At 40.3% G+C, this 25,284-nt stretch overlaps 2 protein-coding genes across 3 annotated transcripts; both read left to right on the plus strand.

Moving 5' to 3' along the window:
- The first annotated feature begins 1,355 nt into the window (after nt 1-1,355).
- tbl2 (transducin beta like 2) lies at nt 1,356-6,345 on the plus strand. The gene is made up of 7 exons (XM_061056442.1): nt 1,356-1,510; nt 2,909-3,030; nt 3,169-3,353; nt 3,764-3,915; nt 4,398-4,524; nt 5,098-5,250; nt 5,736-6,345. Exons 1-7 carry the CDS (start codon nt 1,384-1,386, stop codon nt 6,193-6,195), a joined length of 1,326 nt encoding a protein of 441 aa, XP_060912425.1. The 5' UTR covers nt 1,356-1,383; the 3' UTR covers nt 6,196-6,345.
- A 1,199-nt stretch (nt 6,346-7,544) lies between these two features.
- mybbp1a (MYB binding protein (P160) 1a) lies at nt 7,545-24,304 on the plus strand. 2 transcript variants are annotated; one of them, XM_061056443.1, is made up of 27 exons: nt 7,545-7,772; nt 9,718-9,813; nt 10,718-10,801; nt 10,906-10,980; nt 11,321-11,428; nt 11,537-11,727; nt 11,990-12,157; nt 12,406-12,523; nt 13,610-13,899; nt 14,018-14,128; nt 14,213-14,338; nt 14,619-14,825; nt 15,756-15,864; nt 17,424-17,517; nt 17,863-18,023; nt 18,260-18,367; nt 18,511-18,684; nt 18,866-19,039; nt 19,261-19,418; nt 19,874-20,008; nt 20,699-20,777; nt 21,509-21,640; nt 21,736-21,804; nt 22,055-22,168; nt 22,806-22,907; nt 23,009-23,133; nt 23,693-24,304. In XM_061056443.1, the coding sequence occupies exons 1-27, from the start codon at nt 7,596-7,598 to the stop codon at nt 24,042-24,044; spliced, it is 3,837 nt and encodes a 1,278-aa protein (XP_060912426.1). In that variant the 5' UTR covers nt 7,545-7,595; the 3' UTR covers nt 24,045-24,304. The 2 variants fall into 2 exon arrangements, with proteins under 2 accessions (XP_060912426.1, XP_060912427.1); XM_061056444.1 differs by having other exon boundaries at nt 18,514-18,684.
- The last annotated feature ends 980 nt before the right edge of the window (nt 24,305-25,284 follow it).

Genomic DNA, 25,284 nt, shown 5'->3' on the forward strand with positions numbered 1-25,284 from the left:
AATTGGTTGACTTAAAATTTAGCGGGTTTCTGTCGTGTTTCAAAACAAATGCCAATCTGATGATGTATTGGGTCCATTTTTTTTCTCCATTTTGTGACGTTTTCTGACAAAATAATAAATTGAAAAAAAAAAAAAAATCTAGATTCATTGTTTATGAAAATTCATAGTTGCAGCCCTACAGCGAGTTACAGTTATCATGCTGTTGTGTGGTTCTGAATACTGGGGCCTACACATGCTGTTTTTGGGGCGCCTTTGAGTGATTTAGATATTCTTATAGGCATCACAAAGAGAAATTTAAAGATAAAGGCAACAAAATAACTCCCTTCAGTCATCTCACTACCCCTCAGATTTCACATTACTCTACCCAACCTGAAGAAGAAGTTAACGAAGCTCCAGCTTGACCAGCAATAGTTTATTTTCACATTTTAGAGGGCGTACCTATCTTATAATATAAACCTTACAACAATAAAACATACACCAGGGCCACTTACCTGATAATAAGTTATTTTACAGACTCTTCTTTTACTCATATATGGTTTTAAGGGACATTGAACTTTAAAAGAGGTAATTATTTTTGTCATGGTATTTGTACTGTAATTCATAATCTCTTCTAACTCAAAGTCAAAGTCAACTTTATTGTCAATTTCAAAACATGCCAGACATACAGTGGAATCAAAATTGCGTTTGTCTCCGTCCCACGGTGCAATACAACCAAAATAAGGTAAAATAAGATAAAATAAAATAAGGTAAAATAAGATAAAATAAAATAAGGTAAAATAGATCAAATAAAATAAGGTAAAATAGATAAAGGTAAAATAAAATAAGGTAAAATAAGATAAAATAAAATAAGATAAAATAGATAAAATAAAATAAGCTAAAATAAGATTAAATAAAATAAGGTAAAATAGATAAAGGTAAAATAAGATAAAATAAAATAAGGTAAAATAAGATAAAATAAAATAAGGTAAAGTAGATAAAATAAAATAAGGTAAAATAGAAAAAGGTAAAATAAAATAAGGTCAAATAAGATAAATAATATTTACAGTAATATATTCTAAATAGTGCAAAAGGTACAAAACAAAATGGTAAATAAAATAAAATTTAAAGAAAAAGTAAACTTGAAGTAAACTCCTGCTTGTACTTACAGAAAAGTTTGGAGCTGAGCTGACGCAGACAATTTTTTTGTTTTTATTTATGGTGATAAATTTAATCCTTTAGATGGCGGTAATTGTTGTATATATCGGTTTGCCGCTAATCAACGGAATGGAAGAAGAATAAAGACCACGAAGAAGAGTTGTACGCATGCGCAGTGTCCAAGCAGTGAACCGAGTAGTGGCCAAGTAGACGATAGCGGTGCAAAGTACGTGGCAATAAGCGTTTAACATGGAGATAGCTGCTCTGTTCGCGTTGACGTTGTTATTAGGTGCTCTGGTTGTTTTAGTTGCATTAGCGGTGGGCAGACGGAAAGAAGAAATAAGAGAGGAGCTGGAGCAGGCGGCGGAGTTCACCGGTAAGTGCTGTGCAAGCTAACGTAAGTGTAGCCGAGGGAGGCGGTGAGTCACCAGCTGCTCCGTCAGGACCTCAGAGGACTTTAACACACTGAAACTACTACTACTGTTTCTACTCTGTTTATTAATAACGAGCCTGAGCAGGACAGTACAGATTTATACTGCTCATTCATTAAAAAAAACGACTTTTAAACGAGTATAACTCAAATTAGAGCAACTTTAAGCGACTGTGACCTGTCGATAGCCAATCGGTGAAGGTTTCATTAACGGACCAATGGGATGACTGCTCTCTTTCTGGTCTATCCACGGATATTAATTATGCAGAAAAGGATTCAAAATGTCCTAATGTACGGAGGACTAAAAGTGCCAAAATAAAATATATAAATATATAATTAATTAAATCATTGAATGTGTCATCAATTATTTAATATTGGAAATAAATCAACAAATATATAATTATTTAATTAATTAAATGCATGTGTTATTAAATAATTATTTGCATGTGTTATTATTATTTAATAACATAATTATTTAATTTTTATTTTTTTATTTTGGCACTTTAAGTCCTCCATACTAATGTCTGCCTTTGTCCATCTGAGTCAATGGCCGCTGTAATCATTACTACGGAGTCCCTGAAGTCCCAAAAAGTAGAAAAAAAACCATCTAATGCGCACAAAATAATTTTTATTGTGCGCACAGATATTTTCATTTACCTTTTTGGGACTTCAGGGACTCCATTCATTACACTAAAAACCAATATGGTACAAAGATGTCTGTAGTGACCAACAAACCCAATATTGTTTAGAAAAGTCACTTGAGGGATGAATGTGGAAACTTTCGGACGCATGCTTAGCTGGAAGAAATTAACACAGTCCATTGATGTTGTGATTTGGATATTTCAATCTATTTATTTTTAAACACTTCTTATCAAATAAAGGAAAAAATGACGAACCACTACGTCTATAAATAAAACAAACAAATCCGCATTGGATGCGTTTAACTCCGACAGGCTGACACCGTAAAAAAAAAAACTGTTTGCCTCCATTCAATCACCTGTCCCACCTCACCTGGAGCCTTGCTTTAGCCACAGCATCCGCCCAGGCTACACATAGTGCCCAGTAGAGGGCCAACACAAACAACCACAAGGAAAATAGCATGACACAAAACAAACACATCATTAGGCTCCAACAATGTCCCTTCTGTAAGTTTGAGCTTTGAGTAATCACACCACATACTCAGGGCGAAGGTTAGTCGTTCCTCAACAGTTGCTGGAAGCTGCTGTATGTTATCCTGTTTATCAGAGGCCTTTATCATCCTATGTGAGCTTATAGTTAGATTTGATCATGTGATGCTTTGTTATCATGATTTATGTTTTATTCTCCCTGCGTCCTGTCCCTCAGCTGAAGGCAGCGTTACGAAGGCACCGGCATCCAAGAAACCGAAGCAGGAGAAGCAGCGCAGTCGTAAGGATAAAGCTTCACAACACACCTTCAGCCATCTGCTGTTGGCATCGTCATTAAAGGTAAACTGGATTAACGATACAACATGTAAAAGATACACTTTCTAATAGCCGTGTTATTTAGGAACATATCAGTAGGGAAAGGAAATATCTCTCAGCCATTCTCTAATTATTTGTGTGTTTTGTGACCTTGTTTTTCAGAGCCACAGTGGAAATGTCACGTGCATTGACTTCAGCAGTAACGGGAAGTACCTGGCCTCGTGTGCTGACGACCGCACCGTTCGGATCTGGAGCACAAAAGACTTCCTGGATCGAGAACACAAGTGCCTGAGGGCCAACGTGGATCTGGATCATGCCACTCTAGTTCGTTTCAGCCCGGACTCCAGGTAATTTTTTTCCCCACCTCATTTTACTAAAAATGTATAATTCAACACATAAACTTATCTACAGAAACTTATCACCTGCAAGCTCAGGATCTTTTGTTATTATCTTCAGTATGTTGATTTTTTTATTTCTCTGATTCACTGTTTTGTAGCTGTATGATGGTTAAGTTTAGCTCTGATGTCCCTGACAGTATCATGGCTGGCTAAAGATATTTTTATTTTATGAAATTCTTATTGGTGTGCCTTAGTCTCTCAATGATTTTACAAACTACTTTTTGTCAATAAATTTTCTGCACTCTTGTAAAGCACTTTGAGCTGCAGTTTAATTTGTCTGAAAGGTGCTATATAAATAACGTTTGATTGATTGATCATGCAAGCACCTCCTTCACTGACTCTTCTCTTTTTGTCTGCAGGGCGTTTATCACCTGGTTGGCTAATGGAGACACAATTCGAATATTCAAAATGATCAAAAAGGAGGATGGCACCATGACTTTCAAAGCTGCACCGGAGGACTTTCCACAGAAACACAAAGCCCCCATCATCAACATCGGCATAGCAGAGACGGGTACAGAACACACAGAATGTCTGAGAGACATGAAGAAATGAGTCATTTTCGTTTGTTTTATTAGGGATGTTATCCTTTTAGATTTTTGACCCATGAGATTTATATAATCATATAATATAATAAAGTGTTTCCCACGCATAAACCTTGGTGGACTACCCAGGTTTATTTATAACTGCTTTATATATATTTTAAAGAACAATCAATTTATGATTCTAGTTCTAAATAAACACAGTACAAGTAAACAAAACGTTCTAGTATACACAGTACGAGCAGCTGGAATACACAAACCACAGAGTGAACATTTTGCTCATAGCTTCAAGTCATTGATCTGATTAATTCTTAGAAATATAATATCATCATAGTGGTTTATTGGTTACAGGTTGTTTTCAGTATTTCATGCGGAAGTAAGTAGGTGTATTTGTCACAAGTCTCCAGATGAGTATTACAAAGATGTGCTAAAGCTTTGTGTTTCCTCTCTGCAGGCAAGTTCATAATGAGCGCCTCGACCGACACCACCATCCACATCTGGGACCTGAAAGGAGAGATACTGGCTTCCATCAACACCAACCAGATGACCAATTCTTATGCGTCAATCTCCCCGTGTGGCAGGTCAGTACCAAACCTCCATCACTGCAACATCTCTCTAGGCTTTACAGAGCCTAAAAAATTCCCCCCTTCTCCCCCCGAAATAGTTTTTTTTTTCTGATTTAATGCAACTTTTTTTTAAAACTCTGATCAACAACAAAAGACCTATACATCAAAGTATACCACATCTGTCCTCGGTGATCAATGTAGGTTTTACTCTCTTAAATTTTTCTGATCGTAAGAGGTGGAAGATGATTAGATGGTTGTTTTACGAGATGTGGGCTTCAGTTCTTGAATTCTGTCCAACATCTATTTGCTTTAAAGTATTAAAAACACTTTTAGCTTTTAAGGTACTTTTTCCCTTTAAACTACTTTTATTTTTTAATGTCTGGTCATGAAGTGACATGAAACAAACTCAGAGACTTCTTACACTTCAACCCCACATGTATTTTTTCATCATTCATTAAATGCCTGCATGACGGAGAAATCCCTTCTTTCATTATAAAATGCAGGTATCAAGATTATGATACATGTTAAAACGTATTGAATCCTGGGTGATGTGTTGGGAGATGTAATTCAGCGTGCTGTCTGTCTCAGGTTCGTCGCGTCGTGTGGCTTCACTCCTGATGTGAAGGTGTGGGAGGTTTGCTTCGGAAAGGGAGGAGAGTTCAAAGAGGTGGCTCGAGCTTTCGACCTGAAGGGCCACTCGGCAGGAGTCCATGCATTCGCCTTCTCCAATGACTCTCACAGGTAAACAAGGCTTTTTCTTGTTACACGACAAAAATCAAAGAGGCAGCTATCACAGTTTTTTACTTACTATTACTTATTTCTATTCACTGTAGAGATTTGGATGATTATCTCTTTGACCCTTTAGAGTCAGCAGCTGTCAGCAGTCAGTAGCCAACCTGGCTTTGAATAAAGTAAAACATCTAACATCTAGTAATAACACATTGAAGTGTAAAAACAATAGGTTGTGGTTTTTACAATCTCAATGGATACCTTCTATCCTCATAGTAATAAAAATCATAGCCTAGTACATAAGCCCACAAGTTTTCTTAACCCTTGTGTTGAGGGATTAAGGAAAGAAGATATAAGATGTAAGAGAGCTTTGTAAGTGCACATGGGTTGATTGCAAACAAGTAAAAAAAATGATGTTCATCCTCAGTGTCTCTTGTTAGAAATATTGAGCCAGTTCTGACATGTGATTGTTTTATTTTCTTTCCTTTAATGATCAGAATGGTGACTGTCTCCAAAGACGGTACGTGGAAGCTGTGGAATACAAACGTTGAGTACAAAAAGCAGCAGGACCCCTACCTATTGAAGACAGTCCCCTGTGCATCGTCCGACGGTAGCCTGGCGGCTTTGTCTCCGGATGGCCGAGTGGTGGCCATCAGCGACGGCTGTAACGTGGCCATGTACAACGCCACCACTGGGCAGCTGGAGGAGGAGCTGAACGGCATCCACAGCGAGGAGATCAACGACCTCAGATTTGACATTAACGGGCGCTTCTTGGTGTGCAGCGGCGACAAGGCCATCAGAGTGTTTCACAACGCCCCAGGCTACAGAGCGGCCATCAGAGACATGCAGGATATGTTGAAGAAGGCCCAGAACGAAGCCATGAAGCAGAGACTGCAGCAGCAGATCGCAGAGGCTCAGAGCGCCCTGGAAACTGTGCTGGCTGGTCCTGTCGACTGAACCGCCCAAAGAAACCATGCTCTGAATGTGAGAGTGACTCGGACTGCTAATCTTTTTTGACACCACAATTCTCCCTCTGCCACTAAATGATCTGGTCTGGGAATAATGGGATTTGCATGCAGTTTTAATAAAGAATATCTTTTTATGCAACGACAGCGTGGTTTAAATTCAGATATACTTTTTGTAGTCCAGTGATGTTTATGCGACATCTCTGCTGTAGTCGTTTAATATTTGCCTTCTTCAAACTTCAAGTGGCCTCCTCTAAGATATTTAATTTTCTTTTTGTTTTTGTACACACTCCAGAAAGGTAAAGATGTCACCAATACGTTCATAAGAGATCTGGGGTTCATGAATATATTAACCTTTGTTTTAGACTATCAGTTGTGATCAACACTGCCAACCTAAAAAAGAAAGCTGCTCTATGATAATGTCTACATATTTACATATTATTAATTATATAATAATTCAGCAGAAATGTAAATGACTCGCAGTGAAACTGATTGCGGCTCTAGAGCAGCAGGGACACTCACAGTTTTGAATATCATCAATTTCAAATCTTTAATGGCCAAAAAAAATAAATCCACTTTTTATTTATCCATGTGTCATCCTGAAGAAACAAAACCCAAACCATCGAGATACGATAGGATGATCTTATGATTTGAGTTTCCTGACCCTGATTTGAGTTTCCTGACCCTAAACACAGACTGCGTCATGAAGAGGCATTGATAGTGTTTTTTTTCAACTGCTGCCTCTAAATATTCTTTGGAAAGACATTTCTTCACAATAGCAACATGGTGCTGCACACGGACGTGTTGTTTTCACTTCCTCTTTGCAAAAACTTAACTAAATCTATCAATTAATGAAATGTTTTTCTTACAAAAAAAATAGCAAACAAATGGAAGACAGCACAGTAAAACAAAGTATTGTATTTTTTGAGCATTATTTATGTAGTTCCTTATGGAAATGGATAAATAGGCTGGTGGATGAATAAAATGAATAGTCTAAAATATTTATATTTTTTAAAAGATAAATAAAAATTAATATTATCTTTATTATTTTTAGTATCAGCAGAATTGGTTGTCCTAATACTAATAGTATTGTATTGACTGTTTTTAGTAGCAACTCTAGTTTAAGTCTAATTTTAAAATGTGTTCAGTTTGTTTAAAAAAGTTTTAGGGCTCTGAATTTATTCATATTTTTATTAAACCGCATTATTCTGGACAGTTTTTAAAAATGTCCATAAATGATCCACCCACACTCCAAACCAGCAGGTGGCGGTAATGCGCCAAGAAGCGGGAGAAGAAGACGCGGTAGGCGATGACCCGGAAGCAGTATGTGCGCAGTGAGGCACGTTTTTCCTCCTGCAGCAGCATGGACAGGAGTGGTGCTGTTGGTGTGAGATGTCTGTAGAGATGGTGGAGCTCTCAGTGAAAGCAGCGGAGCCGGTCCGGATGGCCGGGGTCCTCCAACAGAACCGCGTGTTCCTCGACTTCTTCTGGGACATTGCTAAACCAGACCAGGAGGTCCGTCTGAAGGCGGTGGAAGACCTTACTGAGTACCTGAAAACCAACAACAAGGTGAGACACAGCACTGTTACAGTGAGGCTGTAAGCATGGTTAGAAGTTAGAGTCAAATCAGTTGTTGTAGTTTTATTAAGATTTTGTCATTTAGAATAAACCTGCCATATTACAAACATTACCTGAGTTTAAATGTACAGATTTACCTGGTTAAAGTTCTGTATTGGTATCCCAGTATACTTAGACTGGGCCTTGTCTGGCTTGTTGAGCTATATCATCAATCTGCATGTTTTAACTCTTACACATGTGTGTCTATATCTGCTGTAAATGTCTTTATGTCAATTTTACATTTTACATCATTTCTTAAAATCCTAACCAGGGAGAAACACTGCTGCAGATTAACCATGACTAGAAGTCCTGTAAACATTCAGTGGTTTCACTTTAATCTGATGTTAAAATGTCTACATGTATTGTCCCTGAAAAATCAGCGAATAGATGAATAAATATCTCACTGCCATATGATTACCTCAAATACTTACATAGCACCTTTAATTTAATGTTTGCACTGCCTGTTATTTAATGTCTGTTTTATCTGATTTTTAAACATTGCTGTACATATATAAACAACACAACTTCAGAAGGTCAACACTTTTTTATTTTTTTATATTCAGGTCTAATTACAGATTTTTTCCTCAACTGTTTATAGGTTCTTGTTTAAATTACACATATATTTTTATCCCTGCACGGGTTATATATATTTCTTGTTATAAGTCTATTTTTAATTGCACAGTTTAAGTTTGATTCATCTAGGGGTATTCTTTAAATCTTTTTTCAGGTTAATATATATGTATGGGAGGGGGGGTCGGTTTTGAGGTTAATTTGTAACATATGTTTCATGTCATGTCTTTGTAACCTGCTACTGGATGCTTTGAATTTCCCTCGGGATCAAGTATCTGTCTGTCTGCCTGTCTATCTATCTATCTAACTAACTATCTGTCTGTCTGTCTATCTATCTGTCTATCTATCTATCTATCTATCTATCTGTCTGTCTGTCTGCCTGTCTATCTATCTATCTAACTAACTATCTGTCTGTCTGTCTATCTATCTATCTATCTATCTATCTGTCTGTCTGTCTGTCTGTCTGTCTGCCTGCCTATCTATCTATCTATCTAACTAACTGTCTGTCTGTCTGTCTGTCTGTCTGCCTGTCTATCTATCTATCTATCTAACTAACTGTCTGTCTGTCTATCTATCTGTCTGTCTGTCTGTCTGTCTAACTATCTGTCTGTCTGCCTGTCTGTCTGCCTGTCTATCTATATATCTAACTAACTATCTGTCTGTCTGTCTGCCTGTCTATCTATCTGTCTATCTGTCTGTCTGTCTATCTGTCTGTCTATCTGTCTGTCTGTCTGTCTGTCTGCCTGTCTATCTATCTATCTATCTATCTAACTGTCTGTCTGTCCATCTATCTATCTACCTACCTACCTGTCTGTCTGTCTATCTATCTAACTGTCTGTCTGCCTGTCTATCTATCTATCTACCTGTCTGTCTGTCCGTCTATCTGTCTATCTATCTAACTAACTGTCTATCTGTCTATCTAACTAACTGTCTGTCTGTCTGTCTGTCTGCCTGTCTATCTATCTATCTATCTATCTAACTGTCTGTCTGTCCATCTATCTATCTACCTACCTACCTGTCTGTCTGTCTATCTATCTAACTGTCTGTCTGTCTGCCTGTCTATCTATCTATCTATCTATCTAACTGTCTGTCTGTCTGTCTGTCCGTCTATCTGTCTATCTATCTAACTAACTGTCTATCTGTCTATCTAACTATCTGTCTGTCTGTCTGTCTATCTATCTGTCTGTCTGCCTGTCTGTCTGCCTGTCTATCTATCATCATGTATAACAGCACATCCTCTTTACAATGGACTATTACCTCATGTATTAAGAGGGTAATAAGTGTTAATAGCAGCTTTATTTACAACACGGTGCTGTCTCTTCTGCAGGCAGATGAGTTGGACTACACCTTTAAAAGGCTGGTGGACGGACTGGCTCACACACGAGAGATTGCCAGACCTGGTTTCAGTCTGGCTCTGGGACAGGTGAGTCGAGAGGACTTCCAAAACAATCTGAACCTCAGTCTCTGTAGCAAGAAATCAAGTTCATTCCTATTTATATAGATCTACTGCATAGATAATATGACGTTAAGTGGACGTTAAAACAAGATAAGTGTGTTTCTCACACATTCAAATGATCACATAAGTTAAAGAGAGGAGAGTTACTGTCTGAGGGAGTTTGAACAATGCAGCCAGAATCAGTTTATCAGCGATACAGAACGACAGAAGTGGAGTCAATATGTTGGCTGATGTGGAACGAGGAGTCACAGTCCATAAATCTTAATATTTATATCTGAGTTAATTTAAAAACATTGTACATGTACATGTTTTGTCCACCAGAGGGCGCTGATAGATTACTTTCTTGATCTTTAAAATGTCTCGCTCAGTTATTATCATGGCTGTAACTCTTTAGAATTTAAAGTTTGAAGCGTTATAATGACAATTTATGGAGTTTAAATGTATCCTGTTGCTTTTTATGATTATGTTTTTTCATTTGTGTCAAACTAACAAGATATAAAGTATAATTTAATGAGCTTAGAGTTTGTTTTTTAATCTCGCTAAAACACTTTAAGTTGCATTTGATTTGAATGAAAAGTGCTATATATATCTAAATATATACATAAAGCTTGATTGATCGAGGGTTGTCATCAAACTTGTAAATTAATACAGATTAAAAAAAGAGATTAATTAGTAAATTACTCCTTCACCACATTTGCTGGAACCCAGCTCTAAAGAAAAGATGTTATTATCACAGACAGAGACACTCACACAGATTGATGATGACAGCTAAGTGGTTTCATTTTAATTCATAAAACTGATATATTCAGATGAGTGTTAGATCTAGTCCAGTGTTTGTTAAATGATGACATGATGAGTTTTGTTTTTTCAGGTCTTAACTGCCTTTGAAGACGTCTCCTTGCAGAGTATTCTCAACAGAATCAAAGAGAAGCACAATCTGCAGAAAGTGAAGAAGGTGTGTGTTTTTTGTATTTTTCTCTGCCGCCTCTAGAAAATAAAAAACTTTGTCCTTTGCCTCCGGGAGGTTTTTGAATATGAAATGATTCTCTTGTTTTTCAGAAACTTATCAGAAACACTTTGTTTGGAAACATGTTCGGTGTCCTCGCACTTCAACAGTCCGGCCGCCTCTCCAAAGTGAGTATTTCCACCACGGTTAATATTTTAATATTTGTAGGCATCCACGTCTGGTTATAGGTTCGACTACATCTGTGGGGTTCAAAAAGCTGAAGAAGAAGAAGATGGGCAATATCTAAGAAATGACCTCAGGAGTAGTAATAAGACGTCACGTTCAGTTGTAATCATATTATTCACAAGTTATTCTCATAAAATAAACTCCCTTAAAGGGGTCCAGTAGTTTACATTTTCCCCCACGCTCCCCTTGCATGATTTGTACAGACCTGCTCAGTGTGTGCTATATGAAGTCTGTAATGTGTGTGTGTGTGAGCTGTAGCGTAATGTGTTGTTGTGTCTACAGGAGCCTCAGGTGGTGTTAGGCTGTGTGCAGCTCCTCCAGAGCCTGAGCCAGCACAGGCAACACGTGAAGGACCTGCCCAGTAAGACCATGACGGACATCCTCAATGAGGTGAGAACTGCTGCTGAGTAACAAAAGGGCCATGGTCTCAAATACACACATGTACACAAAGCACGAGGAGGTGTCTTTGACTTACCAAGAGCATGTCTCTTTCTTCAGATCCCCGAGGAGGTGTTCGAGGAGGTCCTGTTCAGCGCCCTGCAAACCGACCTGGCGTCCGCCTTCAGGACTCCAGAGCAGCTGCAGTTGCTGCTGGTGGCTCTGCAGCGCTTCCCACAAACGCTCAAACCCAAGAAGCTGAAGAAGCTGCTGGGCTCCTCGACCATCATCAACGCCGACAACATCCCAAAGTAAGAACGCGATGATCAGCTTGATGTGGTGTTTCTTCATGGTTTGATGGTCTCCTACTCTCTGTCCCACACATTTAATCAATAATGTTTTATAGAAGTGCAGCTATATTGTGTTTCTGGGAGCTCATATTAGCTGATTTTCATCTTTAATAAACACTAGAATTATGGAAAGTATATGCACCAGTTTAAAGCTAAATCTGTTAATGTACAGCTGCAGTGTGAAAAAATAAAATAAAAAATAGTTTGTGATGATGTGTCCCAGGTTGACAGAGGTGTTGAAGATGGCCGCCCGCTCAGTGAAGAAGGAGTGTGTCCTCCCTGCGGTGGTCCTGGACCTCCTGAAGCTCTCTCTGAAGGAGGACAGCTTCCAGCTTTTCTGGAATAACGCAATCATCAACGGCATGTTGAAGGACCAGCCTGGACCGTCCCAGTGAGTGAACAAAAGGGGCTCGGATACATAGAACCAAACATCCAGACTATTTCTAATGACAGACTGTAAATCATTCAGCTGTAGTAGCAGAAGTTCCACTTTCATTAATAAATTGTCATTGCATATATCCATACATCATTGAGGTAGTAATATATGGATAATACACAAAGGCTATAATTCAAAAAGGGGAGTTAAGACCTGGAATGGGAGTTTACACATTCACCTGATGTGTTCTTGTTTCTGTCCAGCTACCTGAGCTACCGTCTGCTGGGCGCCGCTCTTCCTCTCCTCTCTGAAGCCCAACTGAAGGAGGTTTTATCTGGAGAGGTGATGATGCAGTACGGGGATCACGTGGTCTCTGCTCAGGTACGTTTACTTCAAACGATCTAGTTTTCTCTGTGTGACACGGATGATTTAAAGCAGTTTTTGAGGGTGTCAAAAGAAGAAATGAGAAAACAAAATACATTTTAAATATATAATCACTTCAAAATTAAATAAATAGCAGTTAAACCAGAGGACTGAAGTAAAAGTAGAAGAAGAAGAAAATAGTTTTTTTGTGTTTGGTGTGGTATTATTAGCTGTCTGTGTCAAATGACAACAAATGTTGATGGTGCCATAAATAGTTGTCCAGATGGCCAGTGCCTGAATTTGGATCCTATTTGAGAAAATACTTTATTTATAATTTTATCTCCAGTGAATGTGAACTCAAGATGGTCTCAAAATTTTCTTGTTTTCCCGATAAAAGTCACTGAGTCCATTTCCAGAGCTCTTAATTAAAGTACAGCAAGATTCATGAATTTGCCTCGGGTCAGTTTAGGGTCTGAGGAAGAGCATGTTGGCTTCATCACTCATTAATAAATCCTTCAAACCATCCAGCTCCCTCTTAGGGATGTGAGAGTTTATTTAGATTCTCCATTGGCTACATGTCAACAAACAAAGGTGCTGTGCTTATGGTTCTGGTTAACCACTGATGCACCGCTCCAGTTGGTTCATATGCAGGCATTAAGAAGTCCAATGTCCAGATGAGAATCACTTTTCTTCATTTAATTCAGATCATGCAAACCCAACAAACATTCATGCTGCATCTCACTGATCTGGTAAAAAAAAACAAAAAGCCCGTGTCTCTTCCTGGTGCATCCACCTCACAGTGACACACCTGCAACCTTTTTATGTTTCCCCTCAGCCTTAGTGTTTGGTAGGCTGCTTATTGCCCCCTTGATAACTAAAACAAATGCTAAATAACAAACAATTATTGATGAAATAGCTCCTACAGTGGGTGTCAGACAGAATTGAAAGCTGTCAGTAAAGCTTTGATTGTCACTTTTTAGTACCTGATTGAGCAGGCTGGTTGTCTCTGCTCCCAGAAGGAAATGAGAACCTGCTGTGTGTGCGCTCAAAACCGTTTTTTTAACAGCTGACTAATATTCCTCCTCCATCGATTTTCCCTCCCAGAAACCAGACCGCTTTAAACTGGCCCCGGAGATGGACGTCTACGTGTCAGACTTCCTGCAGGGCTGTCAAGACCCTGACAAGCAGCTGGCAGTGATGGTGGGATTCTCCTCGCTCACCAACCAGGGCTACCCCGTGGTGCCGTCGGTGTGGAGGGTGGTGCAGCACCTTCAGCCTGCAGCTCTGAAGCACTACGTGGACTGGCTGAAGGGCACGTTTCTCCAGCCTCAGCAGGACAAGCTGCTGGACTTCAGCACTCGCAAGCAGAAAGACAATAAAGAAGGAGCGGAACAGTGAGTGAATAAACCTGATATATGTTAAAGAGCTTTTTTTATGCCTTCCTCCAGTCTTTTAAATTAGGTGTCAGCATGAAGATATAAAACTGTTAATGTTTATTTTCTCTTTCCTCAGGAAGGAGAGCCCCATATTCCGCCTGAGGAAGTGGCTCGTCGCTCGGCTCGCCTCGATCATAGACAACCACCAAGTCAAGAGGCAGGAGGATCTCATCATGGACATAGCCCGGTGAGACACTCGAATGAAGCTGAGCATGTCTATGTGTGATGAAGAGGAGATGGGCATCAACTGGTGTCGTTTTTTTCTTTCCAGGTTCGTCTTTTTCCACGCTTTCTTCAGTGCCAAGAAAGCCTCAGCGGAAATCCCAGAGACGGAGGGGAAGCTTTCTGTCCCGCTGGATGATAAAACCAGGGTAGTGCTCGTCAGTTCTTTCTTTGGGTAAGAGATGAAATCTTCTCTTCGCTGATCTAACACCACTGCCCATGGCATTCAGACCACTGATTACATCCAGGGTCGTTTATTCTTTTGAGCCTTCAGACTTCAGAAGATGTCTATTAAAAAAACTCTTTGAGAAATCGGTTTAAGAAGTATTTTATTAAACTTAAATTTCATGAATAAGAGTTAACATGAAGTTGGGAAAATTAATTATTAAAATGTGTTCTGTTTTAAGTCTGTTCAGTTTCTTTTGACCAAAGATTTGATGTGTCTCTTCCTCCAGGCTCCTCCTATCGATGCATCACTTACCTTTAAACGAGGACTCGTCTGAAGGCGCTGCTGTCAGCCAGAAGCGGGTGCTGGGCGTAACGGCAGATGGCACCATGTGGATCTCTCACCTGGTCCAGTACGCACAAGTCCTGCTGAGCAAACCAAAACACGCCCAGTGCAGCAAGCCCTTCAGCCCCGAGCAGAAACAGGCCTGGGACAGGTAGGACGACAGAATCTCATCTGTAGGATGCTGGACCATTGACTGTATATAAGTATGGACGATGCGTCTTCATCTACAGATTTTGATCAGAATTGAAACCAATATAGCCCCTTGGTGCTGACACATACACAATTTGGAGTCAAGGCAGAAGGGAACAGGCGGGGGAAGCCGGGGAATAGAGGACACGCCTCTCTCGCTAACCAAAGCACACATTTAACTTACAGATAATATAGAAAAGATCCCTCACATCGGGACAGTCCACAGCAGAACAGATCCTTGTGTCGGTTTTGAAGCAGACACTCACTCTAATGGAAAGTCTAAAGACACCTGTGGTCGTCTTCCTTACGTTCCCTCTCCCCCCGCTCCTCGTCCCCTTCTGCTTATCCGGTAAAGAACCCTGCGGGAGCCGCATTTGTCAACAGAGCTGTCCATCATGATGTTACCTCAGCTCCTGTTTGCATCAAATAATTAAATGAAACTAAAGTTCTCAGAGTTGATCAACACTTGATCAAAAAGCATGATGTTAATGAACCATTATGAAAAAAATCACACGACCTGTATTTCCATTTTAAAGTTTTTACTGCAGCCAGTCAGTAGGGGGAGCTCTAACTCTTTTGGCTTCACTTTGAGGATGCTTTTGTTTCGTCCATCTTTCATACAGCCTATGTGCTGGACTAATATTCTGTTTATTAAAGCTGTGAAATAATAATTATATCATTTCTGTCTTCTCACCAAAGTATTTTTACAGTTTCTTTTACACTTTTCACAAGTGAAAAAAAACCGAGATGCATTGTTTAAATAAGACAGCTGTTTCTTGTTCTATATGCTGTCACACTCTTATCGCTGCACTATATGTGTCTGGTTAATGAGTACCACTGAAAGAGGTGTGAACGTGTTTGAAAGCTGATTCTACATCTTGTGTTTTTCCAGCATGCTGGAGTCTGTGTCAAGCCTGAAGAAGAAAGCAAAGAAAGGCCCGTCTGCAGAGAGCAGCGCGTTCCAGCAGCTCTTCCTGTTGGTTGGCATGCACCTCTTCAAGGTAATTCACACCAACAGAGCCGTGGTATGAGTCAGTTCTGTTGATATGGGATCATCGCAGACTTGTTTTGTTGTGTCAAAGAATACTGTCCTTAAACCTCCAGTCATTGAAAATGATCTGCCTAAAATCTGATCTGTGGAAAACTCATAATATCACCAAGTCATCACTATCACCATGTAGATACACAGCAATATGGCATAACCCAGACTTCCAGCTACGCAACACCCCCATCTACTTCCCATCATGGCAACAAAAAGGAATCACTCACCTCAATCACCTATTTCAAAACAATCAGTTTATGTCACTCAATTCATTAATCCAGAAGTACGGGGTTGGGAGGGACCAGTTCCTACAGTATCAACAATTAAAATCAACAGTCAAATCCAAAATTAATATAACTAACAACACTCTGCGACCATCCCAACTGAGTGAAGAAATCATGAAAATCAACAGTTCAAATAAAATCATCTCTAAACTTATAGCCACATCAACAACCTCCATTACACTCCCCACTACAAAATGGGAAAAGGATCTGACGCTGCCCCCCAACCCCGACTTCTGGACACAAATCCATAAAAACATATTTTCTATGACCAGTAATACTAATTTACAACTTGTACAATACAAAACCATCCACAGGACACACATCACTCAAGGTAAAATGTTCACAATGCACTCATGGTTTCACAGATGACTATCTTCACGCCACTTGGGCCTGTCAACCAGTTCACTCGTTTTGGATCAGAGTCACTGAAAATCTCTCCACTATCTTGGGCTGCAGAATCCTCCCGTCCCCATTACTTTGCTTACTTGGAGACACATCACAAATCACCATCCCAAATAACTACAAAAACCCGCTACTCATTTCTCTAACTATCGCCAAGAAAAATCATCTATCAGAACTGGAAATCAAAAAGATACTGCCACATAACTCACTGGACCGACCTACTCACAGAACACATTGTAATAGAAAGAATCGCAGCCTGCAAGAATAACAATATATCAGCCTTTAATAACACCTGGAATCCATTCATAACTCACCTAAATCTCAGAAAAATCATACCTCAAACTGAAATGAAAATGTAAAATGTTCTTCTTTCCTTTAATGTTGACACATATATCTTTTTTGTTTTTCTCCCCTCTTTTCTCTTCCTCTCAATTATCTTCAATTGTGTTGCTATTTATTTTTCTTGCTACTTCCCATTCAGCCACTCACTTTAATGTATTATACTGCCACACACACACATTCACACGTTTCTTATACACTGCTTCAACTTACTGCTTTACTTTTATTATATCTACTTCAGTTGTTTTTGTCTTTGCTGATGTTTTGCGTATTTTGATTTTGTTTTGTTTATTTCTGTTTTGCCTGTTTTTTGCTTATTTGCCGTCGCTTTAATTGTCATGTCTATGTGCACATTTTTGTTTTGTACTTGTTCACCTTATCACAATAAAAAAAAGAAAAAAAAAGATCTGCCTAGACGTCATCCAAACACTGGCAGGAGCGAGATCATCTTGTTGCCTCTGAGCACAGTAATAAATGTTTATTTCTCCTGAAGGCCCCCGATGAGCTGCTGGACATCATGAAGGACCTGCAGAGCTGCGTGGACAAAGCTCAGGAGAAGAAAGCCAAGAAGAAAAAGAAGAAGCAAGGTGAGGCCGACGACCTCACACTGTAAAAACATGATTTTTTTTAAGCTGTAAAAATAGACACATTAGCATGAGGCCTTATAGGGATTCCTTGGTTTTGGAGCCAGACTCGATCAGACACTGCACCAGAGAAATGCACTTTTTTGCACTTTTGCATTGGCTTTATTTAACACTTTAGGGAGCTGCTTTGTTTGTCATGTAACAACTTTTAGGTGACAAAAATATTGTTTTTTTTACAGATTGTTTTTGCACGTCCAAAGTGATAAAAAAAAAAAAAAAAGAGAAGAAAACAACCCATACCGCTTCAAAGTATGTGACTGTGTGTTTGTGTGTTTTTCTTCGGTGCAGCCTCTGAACAGGAGGAGGAGCCGGAGTGGGTGGAGGTGATGGTGGACATCCTGTTGTCCCTGCTGTCCCAGCCGAGCCGACACATCAGACAGGTCTGCAGAACGGTCTTCTCCTCCATCTGCCCCCACGTCACTGCTGGAGCGCTCACCGCCATCTTAGATGTAAGTTATACACACTCTACAAGGTTTTTCACTGTCAGTCGATTTCAACACCGAATTGTCACTTCTGTAGATAAAAATGTTACTAAGAGTCAGTCAGTCTTTAAATGTGTGATGTTCATCATTTATAAACACGAGTTTAGTAAAGGATTGGACCCAAAACTGGTTCAATTCAGGTTTCGATCTGCTGAAAACGGCTTTACTGAAATTGTATTTGAATGTGTGTTTTGTCTCTGTAGGTCCTGGACCCAGAGAAGGATGAAGAGGACAGCGCAGTGGTCGTAACTGACGACAAAACCCAGAAGAAGAAAACGGATGAAGACGATGATGAAGATGAGGAGATGGAGGTTAGTTCTACATAATCATATTTTACCGAGCCCTAAATGTTTTGTCCCTTTTGTTCTGATTCCACCTCTTAGATCTGCTCGTCTTTATTTTTTTAATAAAGAAACATCTGACGCTTAAAATCCTCAAATTTGTCATTTTCCAGCAGGATAAGTCTGACGGATCAGATGAGGACTCTGAAGAAGACGGGGATGACGACGACGACGATGACGACGATGATGAAGATGAAGCAATGGAGGACGAGGAGATGGCACAGGGAGGCGTGGACCAAAATTTCCGTTTGGAGCTGATGAAGGTCCTGCAGCAGCAGAACGCTCTGGTGGGTTTTCAGCTGGCGTTGGTTTGTCTGAACTGGTTAGTGTGCATTTGAAGATAAACTCATTCTGGCACATTAAACTAAGACAGGGAAGATGTTCCACTGTTAGCGATGTCATTGTATGTTTAGCTCCACAGCAGGAATGCGGTGTAACTCCTTGTCCTCTGTTGTGTTTTGTATTCAGGCAACGGAGGAGGACGGCAGCAGTGATGAAGATCTGGACGATGAAGCCATGATGGAGCTGGATAAGGGCTTAGCCGCTCTGTTCTCAGAGCAGAAGAAAAAGAACCAGGCCAAGAAGGATGAAAAAACAAAACTACAGAAAGAGAAGACGCTGGTCAGAGATTTCAAAATCAAGGTACTCTATCTCTGCTCTGTTACGTTTGAATAACCTGTTGTTTCCTGTCTTTCCCTCAGTCCAGAACAAAGATCAGGATAAGCTTCATGCAGAGATAAGCTTAGCTTAGTTTAGCACAAATACTTTTTTGAGAACCATCAATTTGAGAACCTGCTAGCCTAGTTTCAACTTAAAACACAGCTCCCTTAAACCCTGAAACCGTCTCTCTCCCTGTGTGGCAGGTGTTGGACCTGGTCGAGGTGTTTGTGGCCCGGCAGGCTGGCAGTCCTCTCGTTCTCGGTCTAGTGGAGCCTCTCCTCACCATCATCGACAGAGGAATGAGCTCTGAAAGCCACCAGCAGGAGCAGGACTTCCTCCGCAGAGCTGCAGATATCTTCAGGTAACAGACTGAGCATCTGTGTCAGTCACTCATTTAATGTTTGGTTGTGGTTTTTTTTTTGCTTTTATTTGTTTGTTTACATGATTGTGTCATTGGAAGAAAACATCCTGCTGTGATCATCCACAACAGGTTGTGTCATACGTCTTACATTTTGAAATGAAAGCTGGTGCGACCCTACATGAGGTCGTGACCCCTAGGTTGGGAAAGCCTGCCTTAACCCTTCTAAGGTTTGGTTTGAAGGTTGTTTAAGCTCGTTTTAAGGCTCTACATGCCACTAACTTTATGTCTGAAACCCACTTGTGTCCGTCATTCTTAGTGATACACTGAATCTGGTGCTCTAAAGCTCAGCTAGCTTCTGTGGGTTGGATGATACAGATATTTACTGATTCTCTGTCTGAGTGAGTCAATGGGTTTGTTTTTGTTTGTTTGACTTGATGTGATTTTGTTCTTTTTAGGAACCAGCTGTGTAGGTCCAAGGTTTACTGCAGGACCGTCGGTGACAGACAGGGGGAGCTCCATGACCTGCTGGACAAACTGATGACAAAAACCCAGAAACTGTCGGACTCCTCAGTCTGCCTTTACTACTTCAGGTACGGCGTAGTGCACAGAACACGGTGCTTTATTAACCACACACCAACATGTTTGGAAATGTTTTATGTCTTAAGAAGATCAAGAAGACCCCAGGTGAGGGAAAAAAAGAGTCATTGAGGCAGATTAAAAAATAGGGTTTAAAATCAAAGCAGATCAAATGGAGAGTGTGACATCATGACAGGAACAACCTGCAGTCTGATTTTAAACTACAACACTCAGTTACTCTTTAAATCTTTAGTGAAGAGTCTTAAATCTAAACTTTCTCTATGCAACTGTTTAAGCCGCTGATTTTATTGTTTTTCTCATAATGCAAAGTGACCGTATAAGTTTGAATGTTGCTGCTATTCTTGGACAGGTTTCTTTAAAAACGAGATTTCTGATCTTAATGGAACTAACCAGAATTTAATCATTTGAATCTTGGCAGATGTTTTCAACGATTTCAGCTCAATAACAACTTCACTGCTGTAAACAGCTGTAACATGTGGTCTGGTATTTTTTGAGCACATGTAGTTGAATTATTTGTTTTTGGACCTGTCGGTGTTTAAAACACCCTCACTGACTCCAAAGTCTGTTTTCAAGATCAAAAGGAAAATAATATGAGGACTCTCCACATCATTTCTGAGTCTGTAGGGTTCAATTGTTTTGCCTCCAGTGTTTGGTATGTATGTGATGTTGAATTGTCTTTGCAGTGCTTCTCTGTATGTGGTGAAAGTGCTGAGAGGAGCTCCGCCTGCTGAGACCAAAGAAGACAAGGCTGAAGCAGCAGACGTACGTTAAACACACCTGATACATGTTCCCCCTCTGTACTCACCCACTGCTTCACTTAGATCCTCTCTGTACTGAGACTCTGTACTGACATGGAGTTCAACAAGTTCACCGTCTTCAGATGTTTTTTAAAGTTTACCAAGTTAAAGGAAAAACCTGAAATTTAGAAAGTAGTTTTTTTTCACATTACTGGCGTGATTGTAGTATTAAAGTAGAGTTATGAATTCAGGTTTTATCAATATATATTTAACAAGTGTAGAAGCTTGAATCAGAGACTTTTAACTTAAAAAAAGCTTATTATTGAAACGCATCGATCATTTATTAAAATAGCTAACTTTTGTTTCAATAGCTGACAAACAATCAGTAACTAGTTGCAGCTTTTGTTTTGAGATATCTGTCTGAGATTTCTTCCTCTTTCTAAAATCACAACAACAAGAAAAACTTCTAAAGTTCAGCCGTGTGTTATCCGTCATATATTCAGGTGTTGAAGTAAGAAAGAAAAGGAAAGGTGTTACTAAAAGCGTTCGATGACGGCTGCTTGCAGTGAGACCTGACAGTGTGACAATGAGGCGGCATGAATCATACCAGAGCCTTGAAACTAAAACAGCTAATTGGATTGTAGACGTCACTTCTTTCTTTATTGTTCACATCACACCTGTGTTCTTTTTCATAATCTCTGATGTTTTGTTGTTTGATCTTTCATGATGTGTGTGTGTTTGTGTGTGTGTGTGCAGTTGAAATTCACAGGGAACTTGGACGTGGACCGGGTGTGTGCGGTCTTCAGAGAGGCTCTGAGCTCCTTCATGAGCAAGAGGAAAAGTCCTCTGACCACTCAGATGTTCACAGACCTGTTCAGCAGGTTTCCTGTGAGTAAAAAAAACACACTTTCTGTTCGTTCACATCACAGATGAAGCTTCATCTCTGCTGGCTGGACCCTCAACAACGTTTGTGTTATGTCCAGGTTTTGTGTGTGAAGCTGTTGGATGCAGCGGTGCAACACATCACATCTGCAGTCAGAGTGCACCAACAGGTAAAGATTTTTACAAGTTTTATACTTCAAGAACAATCATGAAGCAGAAACACAGCGAGAAAGACAAAAAGATAATTTAGAGCTTTGAAGGTAGAAACATAACGAGGAAAAAAAGACTCAAAGTAAGACATCACTGAACTTCAACATAGAAACAGAGACGTGACTTTATCACCTGCTCTTTCTGCTGTCGTTATGCACGCTATGCAAGACGTCTGGTTGATAGTCGTTGTGTGTGTTTGTGTGTTTTTAGGGCCAAGCATGTGTGTTGGTGCTGCGAGCGATGCAGAGCCGGGAGGTTCAGCAGCTGCTGAGCGGGGATCCGTGGACAGAGCTGTGTGTGAAGGTCGCAGGTCAGCTAGCAGCGGTAAGTCACTGCAGCGGTACGTCACAGTACATCACAACACTGAGCTGCGGCTGCTCGCAGGAAGTCAGGACGCATTTTACACAAAGGGAAAACTCATCAGGAGGATTTTTTATGTAAGCTGTAAAGAAGGAAAACACGACTAGAAATATACAATAATGTTGCTCTTTGTCATCTTTTGTATTATTGAAATGACGTCATATGCATGTCTGCCCTGCATGCTATAATGTAGCTGTACATGGAATCATGCAGACGGTAATAGCCACTTTTATTGTGTCTTTATTCCTGCTCAGAAAGTTATTACCCGTTATTGATTATACTTATACGTCCTACGACTTTAAGAAAAGTGAAACCAGCTGCAACTGTAAGAAGTAGAGATTTTTGTACTGGAGAACTGGAGTTGTAGTGGTTGCCAACCAGTAAGTCCTCTATCATCACTTCAGTTTCTGTTTTTATAAATCTATATAATTCACAAAATGGTCAAGCTGTGATTTCATGTGTAAATTCCTTTTTATTGTAGAACATCTAGGAAGCTTAGAAGCTGGAGTACACGAGTGAATGCCTCTAAAATATATCGGGGAACAGCCGATGATTATGTCAACATGAATAGCGGTCCAACCACAGTGTGTTCCTCTCTCAGAGTCTCCAGCAGGTCGGTGAGACGGAGAGTAAGGTGGTGAAGGAGAAGGTGTTAAAGACTCTGGAGCTGTGTCAGTTCCTGGTCAAACACGTGAATCAGCAGGTAGGTGGGCTGCTAATCGTCAGGATGAACAATGTCATGTTTTTTTTTTAAGAGTCCAGACTCAGGTCTCTCTCTCTCTCTCTGCTTCTCGCTCTGTGTAGAAGGTTTCTGTGGACCTGGAGCCCCTTCGGAAGGTCCTGGAGTCTCTGACCAGCGTGATAACTTTTAAGAAGACTGGCAAGCTGGAGGACACGTACTGGGCTGTGGTGAAACACTTTGGAGTCGTGTGAGTTATTCGAGTGTCTACGTGTGAATTTTTAAGCTCTGGAGCCTTTCGGGAAGTCAGTGTGTGCATGTTGTTTTAGAAAGCAGGAATAGTTCCAAACTAGAACGATTTCTTTCTTGGACAATACTGAAAGCGTTGGACAAGTTTTCATGAAAAATTGGTCTTTGTTATTTTGCTAATCCTGCAGATAACAGAAAACAAACCTCCTCTGCAGAGGTAATGAGAACAACAGGCCAAATGTCCAGTTGCTTTTTCATTCTGTAGCACTGAGGTTCCCAAACTAAACACTGTCTCTAGAGTGTATAATATTGAGAGCACACAAAGTGATTAACTACTGCACTTTGTGTTATTGTCTTTTTGAAAGTTTTATTTTTTGGCCTTTTGTCTTTATTAGATAGGAGATAGGACAGCCAAAGAGAGACAGGAAATGTGGGGAGGAGAGAGTTTGGGATGACGGGTCACCTTTGCCTCGGAGCTCATGTATTACGAGCCGTTTTCTTTTCCAGAACTTTAGGGGTAAAATGCTGACACGCACTCTTGTTCACATTCACCTTCACAGGAAACCGAAAGTTGAAAAGACAAAGCCTGACAAAGAGGCTGATCCGAAGCAACTTCCCAAGAAGAAGAAAGGTTTTCTCCCTGAATCGAAGAAGCGCAAAAGGCGAGACAAGCCGGTTTTAGAGCCGGCGGCGGCGGCGGCGGCAGGCATCTCGACCTCCACAGAACAAAGAGGAGCAGACAAAGGACAAGCCAAAAAGAAACATGACAAGAAAACTAAACAGAAACGATCGGCGGACGGAGTGACAGCTTCTCAGCCAAGCCTCGCCAAGAAGAGCAAGACGCAGTCTGAGAGCACGGCGGGCAAGAAGAAGAAGAAACCCAAACAGAAGAAAGGTGGAGGAGGCAACTAGTAAAGTGGACACTGCTTTGTAAATGTTAATTTCCCTTTTGAACAGGCCGTGGTTTTCTTCTGTTCATTGTTCACTTGGCTGCAAGTTCAGTCCGGACAATTTGTCGGTTATGTCTCAATATGACTTTAATATTTGCTTCAACCTTTAGATGTGTGGTAAGTGAATTAAGATGAATATTTTTTCTATTACACTGCTATTGATTACAGAAAATTAACTGCAACAATAAACTCATTTCTCTTCCCAGAGCTATACATTCAGAACAGCTGTATCAGCTTTTTTTTTTATTCAACACTAACAGTAAGCGATACGGTGAAATGTAAAATTGAAGCGACAGATTAATTAGATTGTCTTTGTACATTGAAAACAGAAAATTGAATTTGCCAACATGGTATTTGTAGGCGGGCCAAGCTTTGAAGGAGCGCCTTCCGATTTCACCCTTCTGCGTCACGTGTATGGACCGTCAGAAATGGCAGCACATTACATAACTGTCTTATTAGGGGGGGAGGGGGGGGGGAGATTCTGACAGGTGGACGGTATTCGATGTTGCGAGTCTTTGTGCTGTAAACTTAGGTGAGCAATCACACAGAACCTTAATTCAGCTGTCAGAAAAATGATGCAGTGGTCCACAAATGGATTACTATACAGGACATGAAGCCGCGGTGTTATAAATCTACAGGAGCGCCAGGCGGGCTGCAGCCTCATCCATCAATTATCTAATCTTAAAGCCCCCTCTGCACCTTCAGTGGGGGCTCTCAACGGGAGCATCCAGCAAACATGACGTTCTGTTTTGCCCTGTTCCCACGGTACATAATGCTGCTGTTTAGGGTGCCGACGGCTCGAAAAGAAAACCTCCAAATCATACATCATATTATCTAACAGTGCCTAACAAGGATGAATGGGTGTGAGGGAGCCAGGAGGTGAGATTGTGTAGGGGAGAGGATTTTATATTTTCTAAATTGTAGCATAAAAAAAAGAGTTTGAAGATTGTTGAAATCAAAATTCCTCACAAATTCATACACATGTACACACACAGCAACCACCAGTCATTAATAAAGACGTAATCAACCCGCAGAGAATAATCACCCTGCTCTGCGCTTCCCCTTATCACTAAAGTGCATTTAAGCTTCTTTAAGCTCTTTCTTTTTTTAGCTCTCAACTGAACTGTTTCCATTAAGTCTCACTGCTCCTCACAACCTCATTTCCAGCAGCAGCAGCAGGAAGCTGTCAAAGGAAAAATCTC

This window comes from Labrus mixtus, chromosome 14 (genome assembly GCF_963584025.1).
Source record: "Labrus mixtus chromosome 14, fLabMix1.1, whole genome shotgun sequence".
NCBI classification, from domain to species: domain Eukaryota; kingdom Metazoa; phylum Chordata; class Actinopteri; order Labriformes; family Labridae; genus Labrus; species Labrus mixtus.

Bases quoted from the DNA above. Each gene is read 5' to 3' on its own strand.
- tbl2 (XM_061056442.1), top strand. From the start codon at position 1,384: ATGGAGATAGCTGCTCTGTTCGCGTTGACGTTGTTATTAGGTGCTCTG. The intron at 1,511-2,908 runs GTAAGTGCTGTG...CCTGTCCCTCAG, and splicing joins GCAGGCGGCGGAGTTCACCG to CTGAAGGCAGCGTTACGAAG. The intron at 5,251-5,735 runs GTAAACAAGGCT...TTTAATGATCAG, and splicing joins TTCTCCAATGACTCTCACAG to AATGGTGACTGTCTCCAAAG.
- mybbp1a (XM_061056443.1), top strand. From the start codon at position 7,596: ATGTCTGTAGAGATGGTGGAGCTCTCAGTGAAAGCAGCGGAGCCGGTC. The intron at 11,429-11,536 runs GTGAGAACTGCT...CTCTTTCTTCAG, and splicing joins TGACGGACATCCTCAATGAG to ATCCCCGAGGAGGTGTTCGA. The intron at 23,134-23,692 runs GTGAGTTATTCG...TCACCTTCACAG, and splicing joins GTGAAACACTTTGGAGTCGT to GAAACCGAAAGTTGAAAAGA.